Genomic DNA, 20,093 nt, shown 5'->3' with positions numbered 1-20,093 from the left:
ACTCATTTGTGATTTGCCCCCTCGGTAAAAAAATGAAAATCAGTAGGATTAAAAAGAAAGCCAAAATAAATATTCATCATCATCATCATGGCTGCATTTTCAGTATTACAGAAGTAGTCGCTTGTCCACTAGATGCATGATCGATGCAGTGAGAGACGTAATTTTGTTGGAAGTTAAAAGTGGGTTGAAAAACAATGGACGCTTCCATACAAGGACTGTAATTTCAACAAGAGAGAACATCTAATAAGGATAGGACGATGTTCACATGAAGTGTAATTCCCATTTCTTCTTGAAGCCTAAATAAATCTGAGGATGTTTATCGACATGCTTGGTTTTTACTGCAGGTAATGCTAATCTTGTAATATCAATAAGGACCTAGGTAATGTTACAAGTAGTTTGGTTGAGTGATGGAGGTATTTGATTTATTGCATTTGTAGAAAACTATAAATGCGGTTATACCAAGCAAATGTATAGCAGCACTGTTTGTATCTTTCGACTGTCATTTATTGCACGTGCTACAAAAATCATTCTGTGCAATGGAAGATTTTACCAACGTTATAATCGGGTCTGATACAGTTTTGCCTATACATGCGTGAGACTGAGACGCCTGTTTATTTTGTTTTAAGTGCGTGCAGGGTGTGAGAGGGGAATCGATGTGCTTTGATTACAGCTTGGTAGTTGTAGTCTGTGAAATTAAAAGCACGCGGTGTGTGAAGTATCCAAACAATGACACCTTCATTTCATTATGGCTGCTTTAGCAAAACACCTTAAGCTACTGTGTAGTGGGTCCCATTTAGAAGTGGCTACTTCATTCAAGGCTTTCCTTGACCATGGAGCTTTTTTGAATGTTATTACAACTTTTCGCCATGATATGACAGTTTAAGTCCGCTTTGATACTGTAAGGCATGAAGCCATTGGTTTCCAAAGGAGATTTTATTTGTGTCGCCAGCATAGCCTATTGACAATTTATGTTGTCAATAGGCCTACCTTATAATCCCTACCCAGCTTAGGGAAGCTAACAACTTTCTATTAGATCTAGTTTGTTAGTTACCGCTTTGTCATAACTCCCCTGATGCATTTTGCATTTAGAATAGCCAGAGCTGTATATATCTCAATCGAAAATTAAACAATATCGGGTGCCTATGGACTAGGCTGGGTGAACCCAGCCTGATCTGCCCGCATTATTTATTTTTTTGATTTCTTAAAAGATTGAGCTTGGTCTGATGAAAGCCAGACTAGCCATGGACCTCAGTTAAACAATGCAAGGGAACATGAATCAGCCTATATTTGCACTAACAATAACGGACAAAAGTTCTTCAACTTTGGGCCCGCTAAAATGTGTATGAACAGTCTAGCGACGATTTCATCAAGGCCCATTTGGACATGTCAGTTATTTGCACCACTGGTTAGATGTAAAACAGCATTTCGCTTCAGACTACTGTTACTTAATTTGTGCATTAACAATAACGCTTCAGACTACTGTTACTTAATTTGATGCATTGACAACAAAGTCCATCCATTACCATGAACTGAAAAAGATGACTAAAATAAATTATGTAGAAGAAGAAACATTCACAAATGCCTTACCTTTTGCTTTTCCCAAATACAATGTAGCCTACAGGTGTAAGTGACCTTTCATCAATCCAGTTGCAATGGATGAACTGTGATGAACTGCCCTACTTGTGATTGTTTAGAGATTTTAAAGGTTTTATAACAATTCTACATCTTCTTTGGCTATTCTACAATCTATTCACCTTTTCAGCACCAGTAGGGTACTTTCTGTGCAGCCGCACACACACACTCAGGCATGCCAAACAAGCATACACAAAAGTTTCAAGAGTGGGGGATGGAGTAAAATATGGAGACAAATTGAAGTGTGATTTATTTTCGCGGAACGGATGTACAGGACTGAGCGGCGGTCATATTTTGTACCGCTATGCGGTACATCTAGTTTTTCACAGTGTTTGTTGCTTACTCTGTGTGTGTGTGTGTGTGTGTGTGAGAGAGAGGGAGAGAGTGGGTGCACGTGTGTGTGTGTGTATGTATGTGTGTGTGTGTGTGTGTTTGTTTTTTCTTTGTGTGTGTTTGTGTGTGTGTGTGTGTGTGTGTGTGTGTGTGTGTGTTTGTTGTTTCTTTGTGTGTGTGTGTTTGTGTTTTCTTTGTGTGTGTGTGTGTGTGTGTGTGTGTGTGTCCATATGTCTGTCCTGCATCATCCCTCCCTTTGTTTTCCCTCCTCCCTTTACATTGTTGACATATTTGTGTGTGTGTGTGTTTGTCTGTGTGTGTGTGTTTGTTTTTTTTTTGTGTGTGTGTGTGTGTGTGTGTGTTTGTCTGTGTGTGTGTGTCTTTGTTTTTTTTCTGTGTATGTGTGTCTGTGTGGGTGTACATCTGTGTGGTGTGTGTGTGTGAGTTGGTTTTACGTGTGTGTGTGTGTGTGTGTGTGTGTGTGTGTGTGTGTGTGAGTTGGTGTACATGTGCGTGTGTGTGTGTGTGTTTTGTTTTTTTCTTTGTGTGTGGTGTGTGTGTGTGTAGTGTGTGTGTGTGTGAGTGGGTGTACGTGTGTGTGAGTGAGTGTACGTGTATTAATAATAATAATAATAATAATAAAGCTTTATTTGTATAGCACCTTTCATACACAGAATGCAGCTCAAAGTGCTTTACATTTGAAGCATGTAACACAATAATAGTCAGTCAGTCATTATCAATCACTTTTCTTTGCTGTTTATGTTATACTCAGCAACATATCAAAAAATATAGAAAATGACGCCATAAGACTGGCAGCCTTAACCCTCTTACCCCCCACAAGCACTTTATATATGGCAACTGTGGCAAGAAAAACTCCCATATTCCAGGAAGAAACCTTGAGCAGAACCTGACTTAATAGGGGAGCCCATCTGCTTCTGGCTGGCTGCCTCCAATAGTAGCAGATGTAGAATAATCTGAAAATGTAGTCTACAGGATAAGATGAGTTAACTAAAAGCTTTCCTGTACAGGTATGTTTTCAGATCTTTTTAAAAATATTTACTGAACTCGCCTCTGCTTGATGTACAGAGGCAGGGTGTTCCATAGTTTGGGGCATAATGGATAAACGCAGCTTCTCCACTTTGTTTGTGGAGCACTTTGGGTAACGATTAAAAGATTAGAATTGGATGATCTAAGTTTCCTTTGTGGTTGATAAGATATTAAAAGCTCAGAGATATATGAAGGTGCTATGCCATTCAGAGCTTTGTAAGTAATTAACATAACCTTAAAATCAATTCTATAGGAAATAGGGAGCCAGTGCAGTTCAGCCAACACAGGGGTGATGTGTTTCTCTTCTTAGTCTTAGTTAAAAGTCTCTAGCAGAGTTCTGTATGAGTGCCAATTTCTTTAGATGTTTTTGGGAAGACCAGTGAAAAGTGCATTGCAGTAGTCTAACCTGCTAGTGATAAAGGCGGAATTAGTTTTTCTGCATCTTGTTGAGTTAAAAAAGGGCCGCGACTTTGGCAATGTTTCTCAAGTGGAAATAGGCTGTCTGAGTAACTTTACTGATATGGGGCTTAAAACTTAACTCTGCATCTAAGATGACACCGAGGCTTGTTACTTTTTGGTTTGACCTTGTGTGCCAAGTTCCCAGATTACTAAGAATAATATCTCGCTTTAGTTATGGTCCAACCAGAAGTACCTCTGTTTTGTCATCATTTAGTTTCAAAAATGTTTTGCTCATCCACTGATTAATGGAGGTTAGGCATGCAGTGAGGGAGCAAAGGCCATCTGGGTTAGTTGGCTCCACAGAAAGATACAATTGGGTATCATCTGCGTAGCTGTGGAAGTTTACATTATGCTGACTTATGACGTTTCCCAATGGAAGCATATATAGAGAAAATAGCAGGGGACCAAGGCAGCTCCCCTGGGCCACACCAAAAGGCAAGTCATGTTTTTCAGATACATGATCTCCTAGACTGATATAAAAATCTCTGCCAGTAATGTAGGTTTGAAACCAGTTTAGAGCATTATCAGAGAGACCCACCCACTTCGCAAGGCGGTGAATTAGGATGCTATGATCAATGGTGTCAAATGCCGCACTCAAATCCAGAAGAATAAGGATTGAGACTTTGTTTGAGTCGGTAGCTAGTCTGAGATCATTGACTATCTTTACTAGAGCCGTTTTCTGTGCTGTGATTTGATCTAAAACCTGATTGGAATTTTTCAAGGATACTGTTTTCGTTGAGGAAGGTATTTAACTGATTGCAAACAACTTTTCAAGTACTTTGCTCAAAAAACGATAGATTTGATATAGGCCTGTAGTTGCTCAGATTGGTATGGTCAAGATTTGACTTTTTAAGTAAAGGTTTCACAACAGCGGTTTTAAAAGCAGTTGGAAATATACCTGTTTCTAATGAGGTATTTAAAAAAAAAAAAAAAAAGGGAGCTAAGCCATCATATACTTTTTTGAGGAATGTAGTAGGGATTGGATCTAAAACACATGTTGAGGAGCCGGTTTGAGTTATAATTTTACCAAGCTCAGATTGAGTAATAGTGCTAAAGGACCTTAATTTTGGGGGCTGTTTTTGGGTGTACTATCAAACATATTACTTGTGTTACCAATAGCCTCCCTTATAGAAATGACTTTGTTTTTGAAGAAGTCTGCAAATTCTTCGCATCTTAGAGAGGATGCCTGACTGAGTGTATCAAAAGGTGTTTGATGCAATAGCCTATCAATGGTAGAGAACAACACCCTAGAGTTTCCACTGTTTTCAGCAATTACCTTAGAGAAGTGGTTCCTCCTCTCATTCAATAAGCTCTATTATAATTTGCAATTTTTTCTTTTAGAATGGCACGGTGAACCTGTAACTTAGTTTTTCTCCATGTTTTCTCAGCTTTTCCTACATGATTTTTTAGATCATGGATATTTTCGTTCATCCAAGGTGTCAGTTTGCTACAGGGCCTTTTTTTTAGTCTTTAAGGGTGCCACTCTGTCAAGCAGAGCGCCTAATTCACGATTAAGAGCCTCTACCATTTGATCAATGGGATGATGTAAAATATCTAAATTTATGGAGTCTATAAGAGCTATGAACTGCTGTTCTGCTCTAATGTCCAAGAGTCTTGATTTGATTGCAATTTAGGGATGAATTTTTGGAGTATGTAGTACAATATTAAAAGATACACAATGATGATCAGACATATTTATATCATTTACTGATAAGTCTGTGACTTCTATCCCTCTGGAAATGACTAGATCGAGGGTGTTGCCAAGGTTGTGGGTGGGTCCTGTAACATGCTGCTTTAGCTCTAAACTGTCCAACACATTAAGGAACTTACTGGCTTTAGCATCAGTTGTCTTATTGACATGAATATTGAAGTCGCCATTTACAATTATCCGATCATAGCTAGTGATGATGAGCGACATAAGTTCAGAAAACTGGTCGAGAAAGCCAGTCCATAGTTTAGGAGGGGGTATAAGGTTAATAGAAGTACAGCTGGGTCAGCCTTCAGAGTGAGGGCAATATACTCAAAGGAAGCGAATTAGCCAAAAAAGTTGACTCTAGTGCAACTATATTTGTTTGAGAGAATGGAGGCAATTCCACCACCTCGTTTGCCTTGTCTAATTGAGTGGAAGAAATTATAATTTGGGGGACAAGTCTCAACAAGAACAGCTTCGCTGTCTGAAGTCAGCCAGGTTTCAACAAGAAACAGAAAATCCAATTTTTTTTCACTAATAAAATCATTTATTGCAAAGGTTTTGGTAGTAAGTGCACCTATATTTAGTAAACCCATGTTAGCTGAAAATGCCTCTGGCTTTTGAGGAATATGCTGAGGTATGGAAAGAATATTTGTTAGGTTTCTAGTTTTAAATTGGTCTTTTCCTTTTACTATACGTTGGGTAGAAATCAACGTTGGAATAGAACTATAAGCATAAGTCATGCTATTGCATGACACAGCTTGATCTATGGTAGTAGTATTGTATGTTACCCTGCAGAAAACATTCTCAGACTCATCCACATGTATAATGCCATTCAAATCAATACCTGGGGGGCGTGAATCTGTAATATTTTCTACAGAATGTCAATGTCTCAGTGTGGACGCTATGTTGTCAGAGAGTAGCCTGGCTCCATGTTGGTTTGGGTGGAGACCATCACGCTTCAGCATACTGGGCCTCTCCCAGAACAAGCCCCAGTTGTTGACATAGGGGATGCTTAGGAAGCGCAGTAGCGTTTGAGCCAGGTGTGGAGATCGAACAGTCTGGACCATCTCAGCACCTTTTCTGTAGGTAGGGAGAGGCCCAGAGATGACAAAGCGTTTTTCTGTGCCCATCAGGGTGGTGATGAGAGTTTTTGTAGTTTTCCTGCAGTGCTACTGACTGCTTATCTCTGATGTCGTTAAGTGCTCCACGTATACGATGATGTTGTTGACCTTGGTGTGGCGGGCCAGGATGCTTGGGAGTTTCTGCTGGATGTCAAGGACCTTGGCACCAGGGAAGCAGTAGACCTTGGAGGGACGCTACATGATGGGGAATGCAGAGGTCTCTAACCATGGAACTGCCGATGACCAGGGTGGAGGTTGATGAGGTCCGGGGAGGAGGGGTCGGGGGGGCGCCGACTTTGAGGAGGGACCAGGATGGTTGTCTCGGGGCTGGAGGGGCTCCTCATCCTCGGTCAGAATGGCATAGCGATTTTCCAGTCGTGTGTGTGTGTGTGTGGTGTGTGTGTGTGTGTGTGGTGTGTGTGTGTGTGTGTGTGGGTGTATGTGTGTGAGTGGGTGTATGTGTGTTTGTGTGTGTGTATGTTAGTGAGTGTACGTGTGTGAGTGTGAGTGTGAGTGTGAGTTGGTGTACATGTGTGCGTGTGTGTGTGTGTGTGTGTGTGTGTCCATATGTCTGTCCTGCATCATCCCTCCCTTTATTTCCCTCCTCCCCTTATGTGTGTGTGTTTGTGTGTGTGTGTGTGTGTGTGTGTGTGTGTGTGTGTGTGTTTGTTTTTTTTTTTGTGTGGTGTGTGTGTGTGTGTGTGTGTGTGTGGTGAGTGGGTGTGTGTGTGTGAGTGTATGTGTGTGTGTGTGTGTGTGTGTTTTGTTTTTTTCTTTGTGTGTGGTGTGTGTGTGTAGTGTGTGTGTGAGTGGGTGTACGTGTGTGTGAGTGAGCGTACGTGTGTGTGTGTGTGGTGTGTGTGTGTGAGTGGGTGTATGTGTGTGTTTGTGTGTGTGTATGTTAGTGAGTGTACGTGTGTGTGTGTGGTGTGTGAGTGTGAGTGTGAGTGTGTGTGTGTGTGTCCATATGTCTGTCCTGCATCATCCCTCCCTTTATTTCCCTCCTCCCCTTACATTTTTGTACATGTGTGTGTTTGTGTGTGTGTGTGTGTGTGAGAGAGAGAGTGTAAGAGTGTGTGTTATAAACATGTCCTTTCCTACCCCATGTTCTGATGAGGATGTTCTCTCCTCTCTCCTCTCCTCTTGTGTGCAGATGCCTGTGAGCTCACACTGGACCCAAACACAGCATGCAGACGTCTCTCTCTCTCTGAGGGGAACAGAAAGGTGACATGTGGGAGTGAGCAGCAGCCGTATCCTGACCACCCAGAGAGATTTGACTCCTACCCTCAGGTGCTGTGTAGAGAGGGTCTGTCTGGACGCTGCTACTGGGAGGCTGAGTGGAGTGGTCATGTTTATATAGCAGTGGCCTATAAAAGCATGGAGAGGAAAGGGAGGCTGGGAGAGAGGAAGGGGAGGCTGGGAGAGAGGAAGGGGAGGCTGGGGGAGAGCTGCGTGTTTGGACGTAATGCCAAGTCCTGGAGACTGCAGTGCTTTAGTAACAGTTACTCTGTCTGGCACAATTATAAGGAGACTGCCATACCTGCCCCCTCCTCCCGCTCCAGCAGAGTAGGAGTGTACCTGGACTGGTCAGCAGGCACTCTGTCCTTCTACAGCGTCTCCTCTAACACACTCGCCCACCTGCACACGTTCCACTCCACATTCACTGAGCCCCTCTATCCTGGGTTTAGGGTGTATAACTCCTCAGTGTCCCTCTGCCAGATCACATGACCTCCTAATCCCGCAGGAGAGGAGAGCCACACACCCACTGTTCGTGTGTGTGTGTGTGTGTCTGTTTCCATATGTCTGTCCTGCATCATCCCTCCCTTTATTAGATGATAGATAGATAGATACTTTATTGATCCCCAAGGGAAAATTCAAACCCTCCTCCCCTTACATTGTGTGTGTGTGTGTGTGTGTCTGTCTGTCTGTGTGTGTGTGTGTGTGTGTGTGTCCATATGTCTGTCCTGCATCATCCCTCCCTTTATTAGATGATAGATAGATAGATACTTTATTGATCCCCAAGGGAAAATTCAAACCCTCCTCCCCTTACATTGTGTGTGTGTGTGTCTGTCTGTGTGTGTGTGTGTGTGTGTGTCTGTCTCTCTGTGTGTGTGTGTGTGTGTGTGTGTGTGTCCATATGTCTGTCCTGCATCATCCCTCCCTTTGTTTTCCCTCCTCCCTTTACTGTACATTGTTGGACATGTGAGTGTGTGTGTTTGTCTGTCTGTGTGTGTGTGTGTGTGTGTGTGTTTGTCTGTCTCTGTCTGGTTCTCTGTGTGTGTGTGTGTGTGTGTGTTGGGGATTCTGAGTGTGTGTGTGTGTGTGTTGGGGATTCTGTGGTGTGTGTGTGTGTGTGTGTGTGTGTGTGTTGGGGGTTCTGAGTGTGTGTGTGTGTGTGTGTGCGTGTGTGTGTTTCTATACATGTATATCCTCCTCCCCTTACATTGTTGTACGTGTGTGTGTGTGTGTGTGTGTGTTTGTTTGTCTGTCTCTGTTTGTCTCTGTGTGTGTGTGTTTGTGTGTGTGTGTGAGTGTGTTGGGTGGATTCTGTGTGTGTGTGTGTGTTTCTATACATGTATATCTGCCCTGCATCATCCTTTCCCTCCTCCCCTTACATTGTTGTACGTGTGTGTGTTTGTTTGTCTGTCTGTCTGTCTGTCTCTGTGTGTGTGTTTGTGTGTGTGTTGGGTGGATTCTGAGTGTGTGTAAGATCATCTCTCCTTCTGTTGTCCTTGCTCTCTGTATTAGCTGCTTCCTCTCTCTCACCCTCTTTCTCCCTCTCTCTCTCTCTCTCTCTGTTTATGTGTGTGTGTGTTTCCTCTCTTTAGCATCATCCCTTCTCTTGTTTATATAGTATAAGTATAAGTATATATACTTTTTTGATCCCGTGAGGGAAATTTGGTCTCTGCATTTAACCCAATCGGTGAATTAGTGAAACACAAACAGCACACAGTGAACACACAGTGAGGTGAAGCACACACTAATCCCGGCGCAGTGAGCTGCCTGCTACAACAGGGGGCTCGGGGAGCAGTGAGGGGTTAGGTTCCTTGCACTTCAGCCGCGACCCACTGGTCGGGGCTCGAACCGGCAACCCTCCGGTTACAAGTCCAGAGTGCTAACCAGTGGGCCACGGCTGCCCCAACAACTTTGTCAGTTGCCATGTTTATGTTTCATCCCTCATTTGTCCTTCTCTCCCTTACACACACATATCTCTCCCTTACACACACATTTCTCCCCCTTACACACACATTTATCTTCCTCACACACACATTTCTCCCTTACACACACATTTCTCTTCCTCACACACATATTTATCTCCCTTACACACACATTTCTCCCTTACACACACATTTCTCTTCCTCACACACATATTTATCTCCCTTACACACACATTTCTCCCTTATACACACATTTCTCTTCCTCACACACATATCTCTCCCTTACACACACATGTCTCTCCCTTACACACACATGTCTCTCCCTTACACACACATTTCTCTCTAATGCTCCTTTTCATTTTTTGTCCTTTTTGTCTTTAAGTAATTGATCGTGTACACGACATATTTTCAGCAAGTTGTTTATCCAAGTTTCCAACCACACCAAACATGTCATATATCAGATAGAACATGTGTGTTGAATTTCTTACAATGACATCTGAACTTGAACCCAGAATGTTGTGTGTTGCTGTATGTTATGTGGAGATTATAAAGATGGTGTGAGAGTGGACGGGTTTTCTCAGGGCTGGGAGTGTTAAACCACTTTAGTAATAGTGTTGTTCATACAATTTGAACTTGAATCTAATGTATGTTATGTGAAGATTAAACAGATGTAGATAGAGTAAGAGTGGATGAGTTTTCTCAGGGTTGGGAGTGTTAATCCACCGTCATTTGACTTTAGTTTGTTGCTGCAGAGACTTTTTCACATTCCGATACACTTGTGAGTGAGAGAGATTTTTTGATTTTAATAATAAATTAAATATGCAATTGGTCAAAATGTTATTTTACTTTTATATGTGTGTATCAACAAAAAGCAACTACATTTGATTTAAAATTACATACAAATAAATAAAGATGACTAAGTAATGGTGTATTGGCCTTGTGTGTTATTTTAGGAAATAGTAGGGTGTCCACTGCCTTTTTGAGATGCAGATTTGAAACCAATACTGCATTTATTCCTTCAGCTCAACACATTTCCTCTACAGTATGCATCATCCACTGGCAGCAGGTGTTAGATAAATCAAGTCCAGATAGCAGACTGACTATCCTCAGTACTCAGGTAATTCATACAAACTGTTTCATATACAAACATTAACATTTTGTTTCGTAATAAGCAGTATGATTTGTATGTTCGTATTTTGCTTAGCTTAGCATACAAAGCTAGCTAGCATGCTAGCGGGAATCCCATTCTCTGCCTATGGTTTACTAGCGTGCTAAACTAGCAACACTGAACTGCCCAAGATACACCACACCACTCAACAACAAAATCTGATTGGTTGGAACATTTTTCCCCCATGCATATAAACGAACCATAGATTTCCTTTATGTCTAGCAGCCTATGTCGATTGCTGTATGCATGTGATTGACAAATGTGCAGGGTAGAAATTTGACTGAAATTGCATTAAATCAGGTTGTTTTAACTAATATTAGACTGCAAGATAGGCTTTTGTCCACTACATTTAAGTTCCCTGTTATAGACTAACTTGCCATATTAAAAATTCCCAGTTTATTCCCATTAATTCCCGATTATTCCAGTTAATTCCCATATATTCCCGTTAATTCCCATGTAAAGTTTCCAACTTAGAAAATTCCCGGAATTTTGCAACCCTATTTGTCACACACTTTCGTGACCTCAAAAAAGTGCAAGACAATAATTCCCCTTTTCCCAAAGGACAAGGGCTTTTGATGCACATGACCTTTGTCAGTTCGCTAATAGCAAATGTGGCCGATTGGCTGCTGATCCGTGTCCAGTGGATTATTGAGATACGCCATTTTATTACGCTGTATTCGCCTTTGGTCATTACTTGGACATGAGTGTGCATTACCCACAGGTACATGTGAATCCCCTGACAAGAGGCTTGCGTCTGAGTGACAGGTTATTTGTAGTACTAATCTCTTTTGGTTGGGAACCGTCAGTCACACTACACACAGCCAGGGTTTTGTAAAATGGACAGATATTTGCTGTAAATGTATAAAAATGTATATATATTTGGTATGGGTGCTTGCGTTTCTTTAGGAATCCGTCATCTTGGTTTGTATAGAAATTAATATTAAGTGACACAAACAGTACATGTACACGTAAGAGGTTGGAAATACGGGACAGTTGGTAATTGGTGACATTCCTGTAGATATTTGCCTTCCTACAGTAAATGCACCTGACACTTTGCTCTTTGACAAAATAACTGGAGTATGTGGGACAATATTTTCTCCTTAATCAGGCATGTGTACATCACTATATCTCACCTGTCAATGACTGTGTGGACAAAATGTCTACTTGTGAGAAGTGGTAAAAAAGAGATAAAGTGAATAAATAAAGATGTGTTCCCGGAATAGAGAAGTGTTCCAGAATAGTCTCTGGTCCCTGTTCATTTGAAGCATATTCATCAGAACACTTTGGGGGAAAAATACCAAACTGAAACATGTACATGCATCTACCTGTAGGTGGAGATGTGAGGACTTGCTGAAAATAAAGTAAGAAAATGGCAGCCTTCATCTGTTAATCTGAAACATGTACAGCAGAGGGACTGATAAAATCTTATGAGGGGAAATCAGGCTGGCACACACACACACGCGACGCACGCACGCACACACACACACGCACACACACTGACACACACTGACACATCTCTGACATTTCTTGAGAATTAGCTCAGTGTTGGCAGTGAGCAGACTCAAAGGTTGTGCCCAAATACTTGTATTCATCCACTGACTCCACAGGTTCCCCATGGATGCTGGTAGTAACCACCTCAGTGTAGCTCCACAGCACACTGGCCACGTCTCGCTTAAACAGCTGAATGACGTTTGAAAAGTCATTACCAGCCGTTTCCATTCATCCACTTTGCATCCATTTGATTTTGCTTAGAGCCTAGGAATGTTTGGGTCCAAACTAAACTAAGTGCTGTGACATGCAGAGGGGACAGGCCTCTCTGAAGCAAGATTACAATAGCTGCTCAATGTAAAATCTAATTAGCACTCTGAATAATTAAGAATAGCACTCTGGTACAACCTGATCCAAGAAGACACGCTGAGACTCAAGAGAGCTGCCGTTGATCACAAAGTTTTAATTCACAAGTACTGACAATGGACACAGCCTGACAAAGTCTGGCCATACACCCCAATGCAGTAGAGTGAATCAAAGGTATCTGTAGATAACCTGTCCCCCTTGTACCCTGGAAATTCCAGAGTTCATGAGAAAGCACAATTGAATTGTCCCTGAGAGACACTCTGGCAGTAATGATGCACATTACTTTTACCCCTTGCATCGCGAGGAACCAATCACATCGGTGTATCTGATATACTGTAGGCGGGCGGGCCATGAGGCGAACTAAACAGATGATGACATCGCTGCAACAAATCAGTCAGTAAACATTGGTCGTAGTGTTATCCAATTGCATCAAAGTCCGGAATCAGTCAGTAAACATTTGTTGTAGTGTGATCCAATTGCGTGCAGTGAGATTTTCAAATGCATGCTTGGTGATGCCCCTTGAGTTGGGCCATTTTCATTATTCGTGGCCAGACCCTTGATCTTTCTAGAAAACCAGGGTCTGGATTTTCCAGGCTATCCCCCTTGAGAAAGTTTGTACAATCTGAAGTCTACAGTAAATCATGATGCCATGTTCTTTATACGATACATAATGTCACAGGGCCTCCTAGTTTCCATACGTCATGTCAAATCAGAAATCGAGGTTCTCCCCCTTGACAGGTGATTGACATGCTGACATTTTGTTGATTAGTCATCATCATTTGATGTTTTTGTGTTTTGTGCACAAATGAGACGTTGCAATGGTCCTGTCCCCTACATACAGTGTTTATATCGGATATGTGTTTGCATATTTAATACGTTTCATACACGTGTTTCAACACTGCATTTCGGTCGCTGCTTTTACCTTACCATTACCTTACGCATGCCAGTTATGTTATGTATCCACCAGCCTGCCTGCAGCCTACTTCGCCTACTTCTAAAACTCCAAAGCTGCTTGCTGTCAGATTTGGTTACGAGGGAACAAGTTCAGTGTATCCACAACACTCAATAACAGTTTATGTGATGTGTTAATCAATTAAATTCCCAACAATTTCACAACAGCTAGTTCTGGAGTAGGCCATTCAACTAGCCAGCTTGCTTACGACGAGACTCAGGCTGCGCAGTCGGCACCCGCTTCCTTATTTGGGTTTTGGGTTGCCAGGTTTTAGCCTATGACAAAACGGTTGAAATTGAAACTAAGTGATCGTGTATGTGTAGGGTGTATTTCATACACAACCTGGCAACCTGAATGCATCAATGATTTTAAAATGAAGTTTGATAGCCATGCAAATTACGGGAGTTTTCCGGGAGAAATAACAAAACGGGAGGGTGCTGGGAGATGACCTTGAAATACGGGAGAAACCCGGAAAAACGGGAGTGTTGACAGGTATGGTACTGGGTGTACTGTCTACAAGTTGTACCTATCCCATGCCAGGGTGCCCCACATGATAGTGTTTCACATGTGTGAGACTTCAGATCCTTGCAAATGATAGGATGGCATGTGTGTCTATGAACCTCAAAGACAAAAGGCAGAGGAATGCATTCAGAGCACAGGAATTTATTTATCAGATTTTGTGTTGTTTTTTCCCCTCAGAAATGCTAATGCCAGAAGCCAACTGGAAATGTTTGTGTGTGGTTTAGTTATTATGACGGAGACCTGTTTTACCACAGTTTCATAACCTTGCATGTAAATAAAGTATTGGCATTACAACATTAAATGTTTCAACATTAAATGTCACATCAACAGTTGATGGGAACATTAACACATCCTGTGAAGATGTCACAGCAGTATACATATCCGAACCGTATAGACAGATATGTACAGTATGTATAGTTATGTGCAGTGCAGTAACAGTACAATTGCAGTGTAGTAACAGTAGCATAAGAGTAGTACAAATAAGTCCTATCCATAAGTACATCCTAACTTTACACGGGCTGCTGGCTATACAATTTATTCTAGTTAACAATTGTTACATTTAGTTTGTTGTTACATTTAGTTTGAGATTGTCTGCAAGTGATTGTTTCAGAAAGCGGTGAGTGATAATGTGTAATGTGTACAAATATTTGCATTTTAAGCATAGTTGAATATTGGGGAGGGACATGGGCCTTTCCATAAACATCATGGATTGAAGAAGAACATTTGATTGAGTGCCTTTTTATGACCAGGCCTTTTATGATGTAGCTCCCACAGAGAGGGTTATCATTGGTAATCAAGGAACTTTGGCTCCCATATTCAATTACACATTGTTCTCTTTTAAAGGTGCAGTCAGTAATGTTCAATTCCATAACATTTTTTGTCACATTCAGCAATAATCCCCTCACAACCGCTAGCTGCCCATTCTGTGAGTACACTGTAAAAAAAAAACATTTTCTGTAGGCAGCCCAGGCTCCGACAAAATCGTCTGCCAATAAATTTAAATATAATCATAAACACAAATAAATGTGATATCCTGCACAATTGCTAAACCAATATTTGGACTATTAGGTATTTTACATTACATTACATTACATTTAGCAGACACTTCTTGACCAAAGTGACTTACATATGTCAGCTATATTACAAGGGATTACATTGTCCCCGGAGCACCTTGGGGTTAAGTGCCTTGCTCAAGGGCACAACGGTGGAAGTTGGGAATTAAACCGACAACTTTCAGGATACTGCACGCTAGCCCAGCTCCTTAACCACTACACTACCACCGCCCCGGTATTTACATGCAGCAAAGCAGAACCAAAAAATACGGGATTAACCGGTTATCATTATTTTAGATAAATGATTCTGTTCCGGAACATAAAAAAAAGTAAAGTTTCTGGTTTTGTTTCTGTTCCTAGCAAAACATCAAACGTTTCTGGTTTTTGTTTTCGTTCCATGAACCGGTTCAAAGCCTTGGACAAAAGAAAGAGAGATAAAAACATGCCTGTTTCAGCTGTGCTTTAGTGCGTGTGTTAGACTACTTGGTTCGTGTCGGGTGGGTAACCGCTTCGCTGCACCTGAAAGCATAAAATGTCAAAAATCTGAAATGACTCTTTGAAGCACACAACCACACACACCCTACACCCTACACTAGTTCCTCCAAGTTCTATCTTTCATTCTTACGTGGGGTTATATGAGGGTAGATGGGGTTATATGAGGGTAGATGGGGTTATATGAGGGTAGATGGGGTTAGTTTTTTGATGAAAGATGGAATTTGAAGGAGGAAATATAAGGAAAACCCATATGTTTTTGCATGTTTGATGCACCAGTTAAATAGCAGTGATTAACTGGGTCTGAAACATTCACTAGAAATGAGTTTTGAGAAGTATTTCAGTTTACTTCAAGATTAAGGGTTTTGGGCTCAACTTTTGCAGCAGCGATAATGTTTTTTTTTGGCTCAACACTAATTTCACACCTGCACATTATATTGTTGTGGAAACCGTAAAAGAAACCATAAAGAAAAATGCCTTGGCTCATTTGTAACATGATGTTCTAGCACAGAGCTTTAATCATAATTTACTTGGGGGGAAGGGGGCATTTATACTTGCGGTTTGGAGTAAATTGTCTGCTTAATACATAAATGTGAAGCGAAATATTATATTAGGCTTAGATCTGACTGAATGTGATGCACCTTATTTAATCAGGAGAATAACATGTCATGTACTTGCAGTATGATATTTTGTAGGTACATACAAAGTAATCATTTCTCAATATCTGTTTTTTTATTTTGTATATTGTATCTCTAGAAATTGAATGGAGGAAAGTTATTGAAAATAAGATGGTGCAAATAACCTGCATTATGCCTTTAGAATAACAGCTTTGAATCTGTGGGACAAAATCACATGGACTGACCACGGTGTTGTGAGATTCCTGTGGAGATGAGGAAAATATATGAATACTAGGACAGGATGAAAATGAAAGCCTGTGAATAAATTATCTATTAATTTGCAGGGACACCTACGCATTTTTAAATACCTACTGTACTATCTGGCTCACGAATCTTTCTCTTACTTGGGAAGACCTTTTTTGTCTTGACCTAAGAAGGCCCATCTCTCTGTCATCTCCCTCTTGGATTACAAAACTGCACGTTTTTTTCTCTCTCTAGGTCATGTTCATGAAGAAGGTAATCCATCCATTGTGGTATTTATATACCAGACCGTATGGAGTTTACTATCCCCTTTTTCCCCATCTTTGCTTCGCTTACTTTGTTTCAGTCAGTCTCTAACAGGTGAACTACAGTATACAGCCTGTGTCAATCAAAGTGTCAATACATCATATGTTGCTTTTGATAAAAGTGTCAGCTAAAATTACTAAAACCGGGCAGAAAGCAAGATGTGTTGATAACTGAAATGAGTTTGGTTGTTCAGTTATTCTTAGACAACTAAAAAATTCCATGCCATATGTGAATCTGAACTTGTGCACTTGTTTTGATGCAGAGCACTTTGGCATCTTGAAAAGTCACATGCATGTGTAACCTGTAAACTGTACAAAATTACCAGATTCCATTGTCAGTTCAATTGTATTTAGTAACTAAATTATAACATTAGGAGGAAGCAAATACGTGTCAGAGCATGTGCCGTGTGAGGTCTGTCTCATGGTCGATGTGTGAGACTTCAGATCCTTGCAAATGATAGGACGGAGAGTGTGTCTATGAACCTCACAGACACAAGGCAGAGGAATGCATTCATAGCACAGGAATTTATTTATCAGATTTCATGTTGTTTTATTTCTCAGAAATGCTAATGCCAGAGGCCATTGTGTGTGTGTGTGTGTGTGTGTGTGTGTGTGTGTGTGTGTGTGTGTGTGTGTGTGCGGTTTAGTTATTATGACGAAAACCTGTTTCACCACAGTTTTATAACCTTGCATGTAAATAAAGTGTTAATATTGGCATTACAACAAATGTTTCAACATTAAATGTCCCATCAACAGTTGATGGGAACATTAACACATCCTAATTTTACACGTGCTGCTGGCTAGTTATGTAGGCCTATAGAATGTATTGTAGTTAACAAATGTTACTTTTAGTTTGTGATTTCATCTGCAAGTCACACACAGTCTCTCCTTCGATGCAGAAGAGCAGACAGGGTGAGATTCCATTTGATCGTATAAAACCAATCAGCTAGTAGACACACACACACACACACACACACACACACACACACACACACACTCACGTTCCCAGACTCGGTCTTGCCAGAAAGCTGCAGTAATTGCCAGCCGTGTGACTGGGCCTTATTAGAGAGTTTGCCTCTTAATATACTGTTATACTTTGGGGGGGCATTGATGGAGATCCCACAGAGAGGGTTAACATTGGTAATCAAGGAACTTTCCTATATTCAATTACATGTTTTTCTCTTTTGAGGGTTTTGAACACTAATGTTAGAAAAAAAAACCTCACGAAGCTATCTGATGATGTTCATGATATCTGCCGAGTGCTTTGAGAGAGTCTGGCCATCAAATAACATTATATATCTGATCTGGGTAGTTTCGTCAATATTTAGGATGTGTGTTCCGGCGTTCTCATGAACACAAATATCTCTGTTGATTAACCAGACGTAGATAAACCAACACAGCCCACACAACAGTCAACATGACCGCTGTTCCTGAATGAAAATAGAAGAAGGCTACTACCACGAGACACGTCGACGCTGTGCGTGATGTAGGTGAGCACGTTTGCTACGCTAATTTGCATAAATTCCCCAAATGGTGGAATATCCCCTTACAAAAAATAACTTTTTTGTTGAAGTGCAAGTGCAAGTTATAGGCTACTAGGCTACAGTGCAGTAGCCTACAGTAGTATTTTCATGTCCAAAATACTGCATTGCTGCAGTAAAGTACAGTAATATGCAGTAAAATGCAGTTTAATGAATCTTGGTCAAGGTCTTTTCCTGTTCCTTATCACCATGACCTATGGGGCTTTTCTCAAAGTCAAGGATTTGTGCTTGGTAGAACGAGTCCTGCCAAGTCGAATCCTTCACAGACGAGGCAAGGCTTCTTCCTATCATATGGAAAACACACAATGGAACAGACTAGCAAATGTGCAGGAAGCTGTAGGTGCATTATTAAAAATCATGTGTGCGCACAGGATTGTGGGTGTTCCAAACATGCAGAGGATACACACATGCATCCTCAAAAATCTCAGAACTAAAGACTCAGTACTTGATAGAATTGTAAAGCACCCTTGACATTGGAACAGTGCTTGGCGAGATTTGATGACGTAACATCCTTGAAAGAGTGGCTTTGAAGGACCCATCCTTGACTTTGAGAAAAGCCCATGGACTCCCTCTCTCTCTCTGGGTCCAACCGAGCACTCTGCTCTGTTCTAAATTCTTCGATCCAAACCGTTACTTCATACCTTAGAAAATGACTTGCCCATCCTCCTCAACCTCACACAGTAGGTCCCATCCCCCTAAACTATGAAAAACATGCAATGCCATTGACCAGCTAGAAAGTGAGAGTGAGAGAGACAGAGAGAATAAGTGATAGGAAGAGAAAAAATATATAAAAATTCATGCCTAAGCCAGAGACATTCATTGATTTTCATCATGATGGACTTGCCTTTCTGATGTCACAGTAAAACACAACTTGTGTTGTTTTTAACACATGATCTCAGTGTCCAGATAGGGACAGCACAGTTTGTGTTGTTTCCTATTTTTATTTGTTACACAATGTGTTGAAAATAACACAATTGTTTTGAAAACAACACATTTTTTAACACATCTCTGTGTTCAGATAGGGACAACACGTTTGTTTTAAGAGTGTAAGGACTGGCATATAGGAACATAATGATAGGTCACAGATGCATCTAAGTAATGTATATGTAAGTAAGTAAAGATAATGTATAGAATGCCGGTCATTATTGGGAAAATAAGTCCCGACAAACATCCCCTATATGCCCCGCCCTCTCTCTTACTCTCACACACACTCTCATCCCCCCAGCCCCAAACGCAGCACAACATTTACACACAAAAAATACTCTCCAAACCCTCCCAGACAGAACACCCTCGAGCACACATGGGTAAAATAGCCGCAACCTAAATAGCAGGAAAAGTGCCTAGTGCATAGGTGCACAGAATGCAATATCTGATGCATGTAGGCTAATATAGCCCATTCAACTACTTCTTTTTATTTTGCTTGTGCAGATGCTGTTTTATGTATGCCAGTGTCTGAAGGCATGTTTTGTTTTAACTTTTCCTAAAGGAATAAATGTGATAAGCCAGTTTTGGTCTCTTCACCGTCTGACTAATAGTTATATATTACTAATATATGAATACAGCTTAACCAACTTTATTATAAGGGTCCCTCATACTGATAGTTATATATTACTAATATATTATTTAAGCTTAACCAACTTTATTATAAGGGGCCCCACACTGATAGCTATATACTACTAATATATTAATTAAGCTTAACCAACGTTATTATAAGGGTCCCCCATACTGATAGTTATATATTACTAATATATTAATTAAGCTTAACCAACTTTATTATAAGGGGCCCCACGCTTATAGCTATATACTACTAATATATTAATTAAGCTTAACCAACTTTATTGCAAGCGGTTCCGGCACCGACAAGAGTGGAAACGTGCCAAGGTAGC

General features: G+C 40.9%; 1 protein-coding gene across 1 annotated transcript in view; it reads left to right on the top strand.

Moving 5' to 3' along the window:
* The window catches only part of LOC125297893 (NACHT, LRR and PYD domains-containing protein 12-like), a 37,875-nt gene extending 29,321 nt beyond the window's left edge, over positions 1-8,554 (top strand). Inside the window, exon 14 of the mRNA XM_048248447.1 lies at positions 7,439-8,554. Coding sequence (XP_048104404.1) covers positions 7,439-8,013 — 575 coding nt within the window. The 3' untranslated portion in view covers positions 8,014-8,554. The remainder of the gene's footprint in view (positions 1-7,438) is intronic.
* The last annotated feature ends 11,539 nt before the right edge of the window (positions 8,555-20,093 follow it).

This window comes from Alosa alosa, chromosome 7 (assembly GCF_017589495.1).
Source record: "Alosa alosa isolate M-15738 ecotype Scorff River chromosome 7, AALO_Geno_1.1, whole genome shotgun sequence".
Taxonomy (NCBI): Eukaryota; Metazoa; Chordata; class Actinopteri; order Clupeiformes; family Clupeidae; genus Alosa; species Alosa alosa.
Note: the sequence above shows the minus strand (reverse complement) of the source record. Positions and strands in the feature narration are given on the sequence as shown.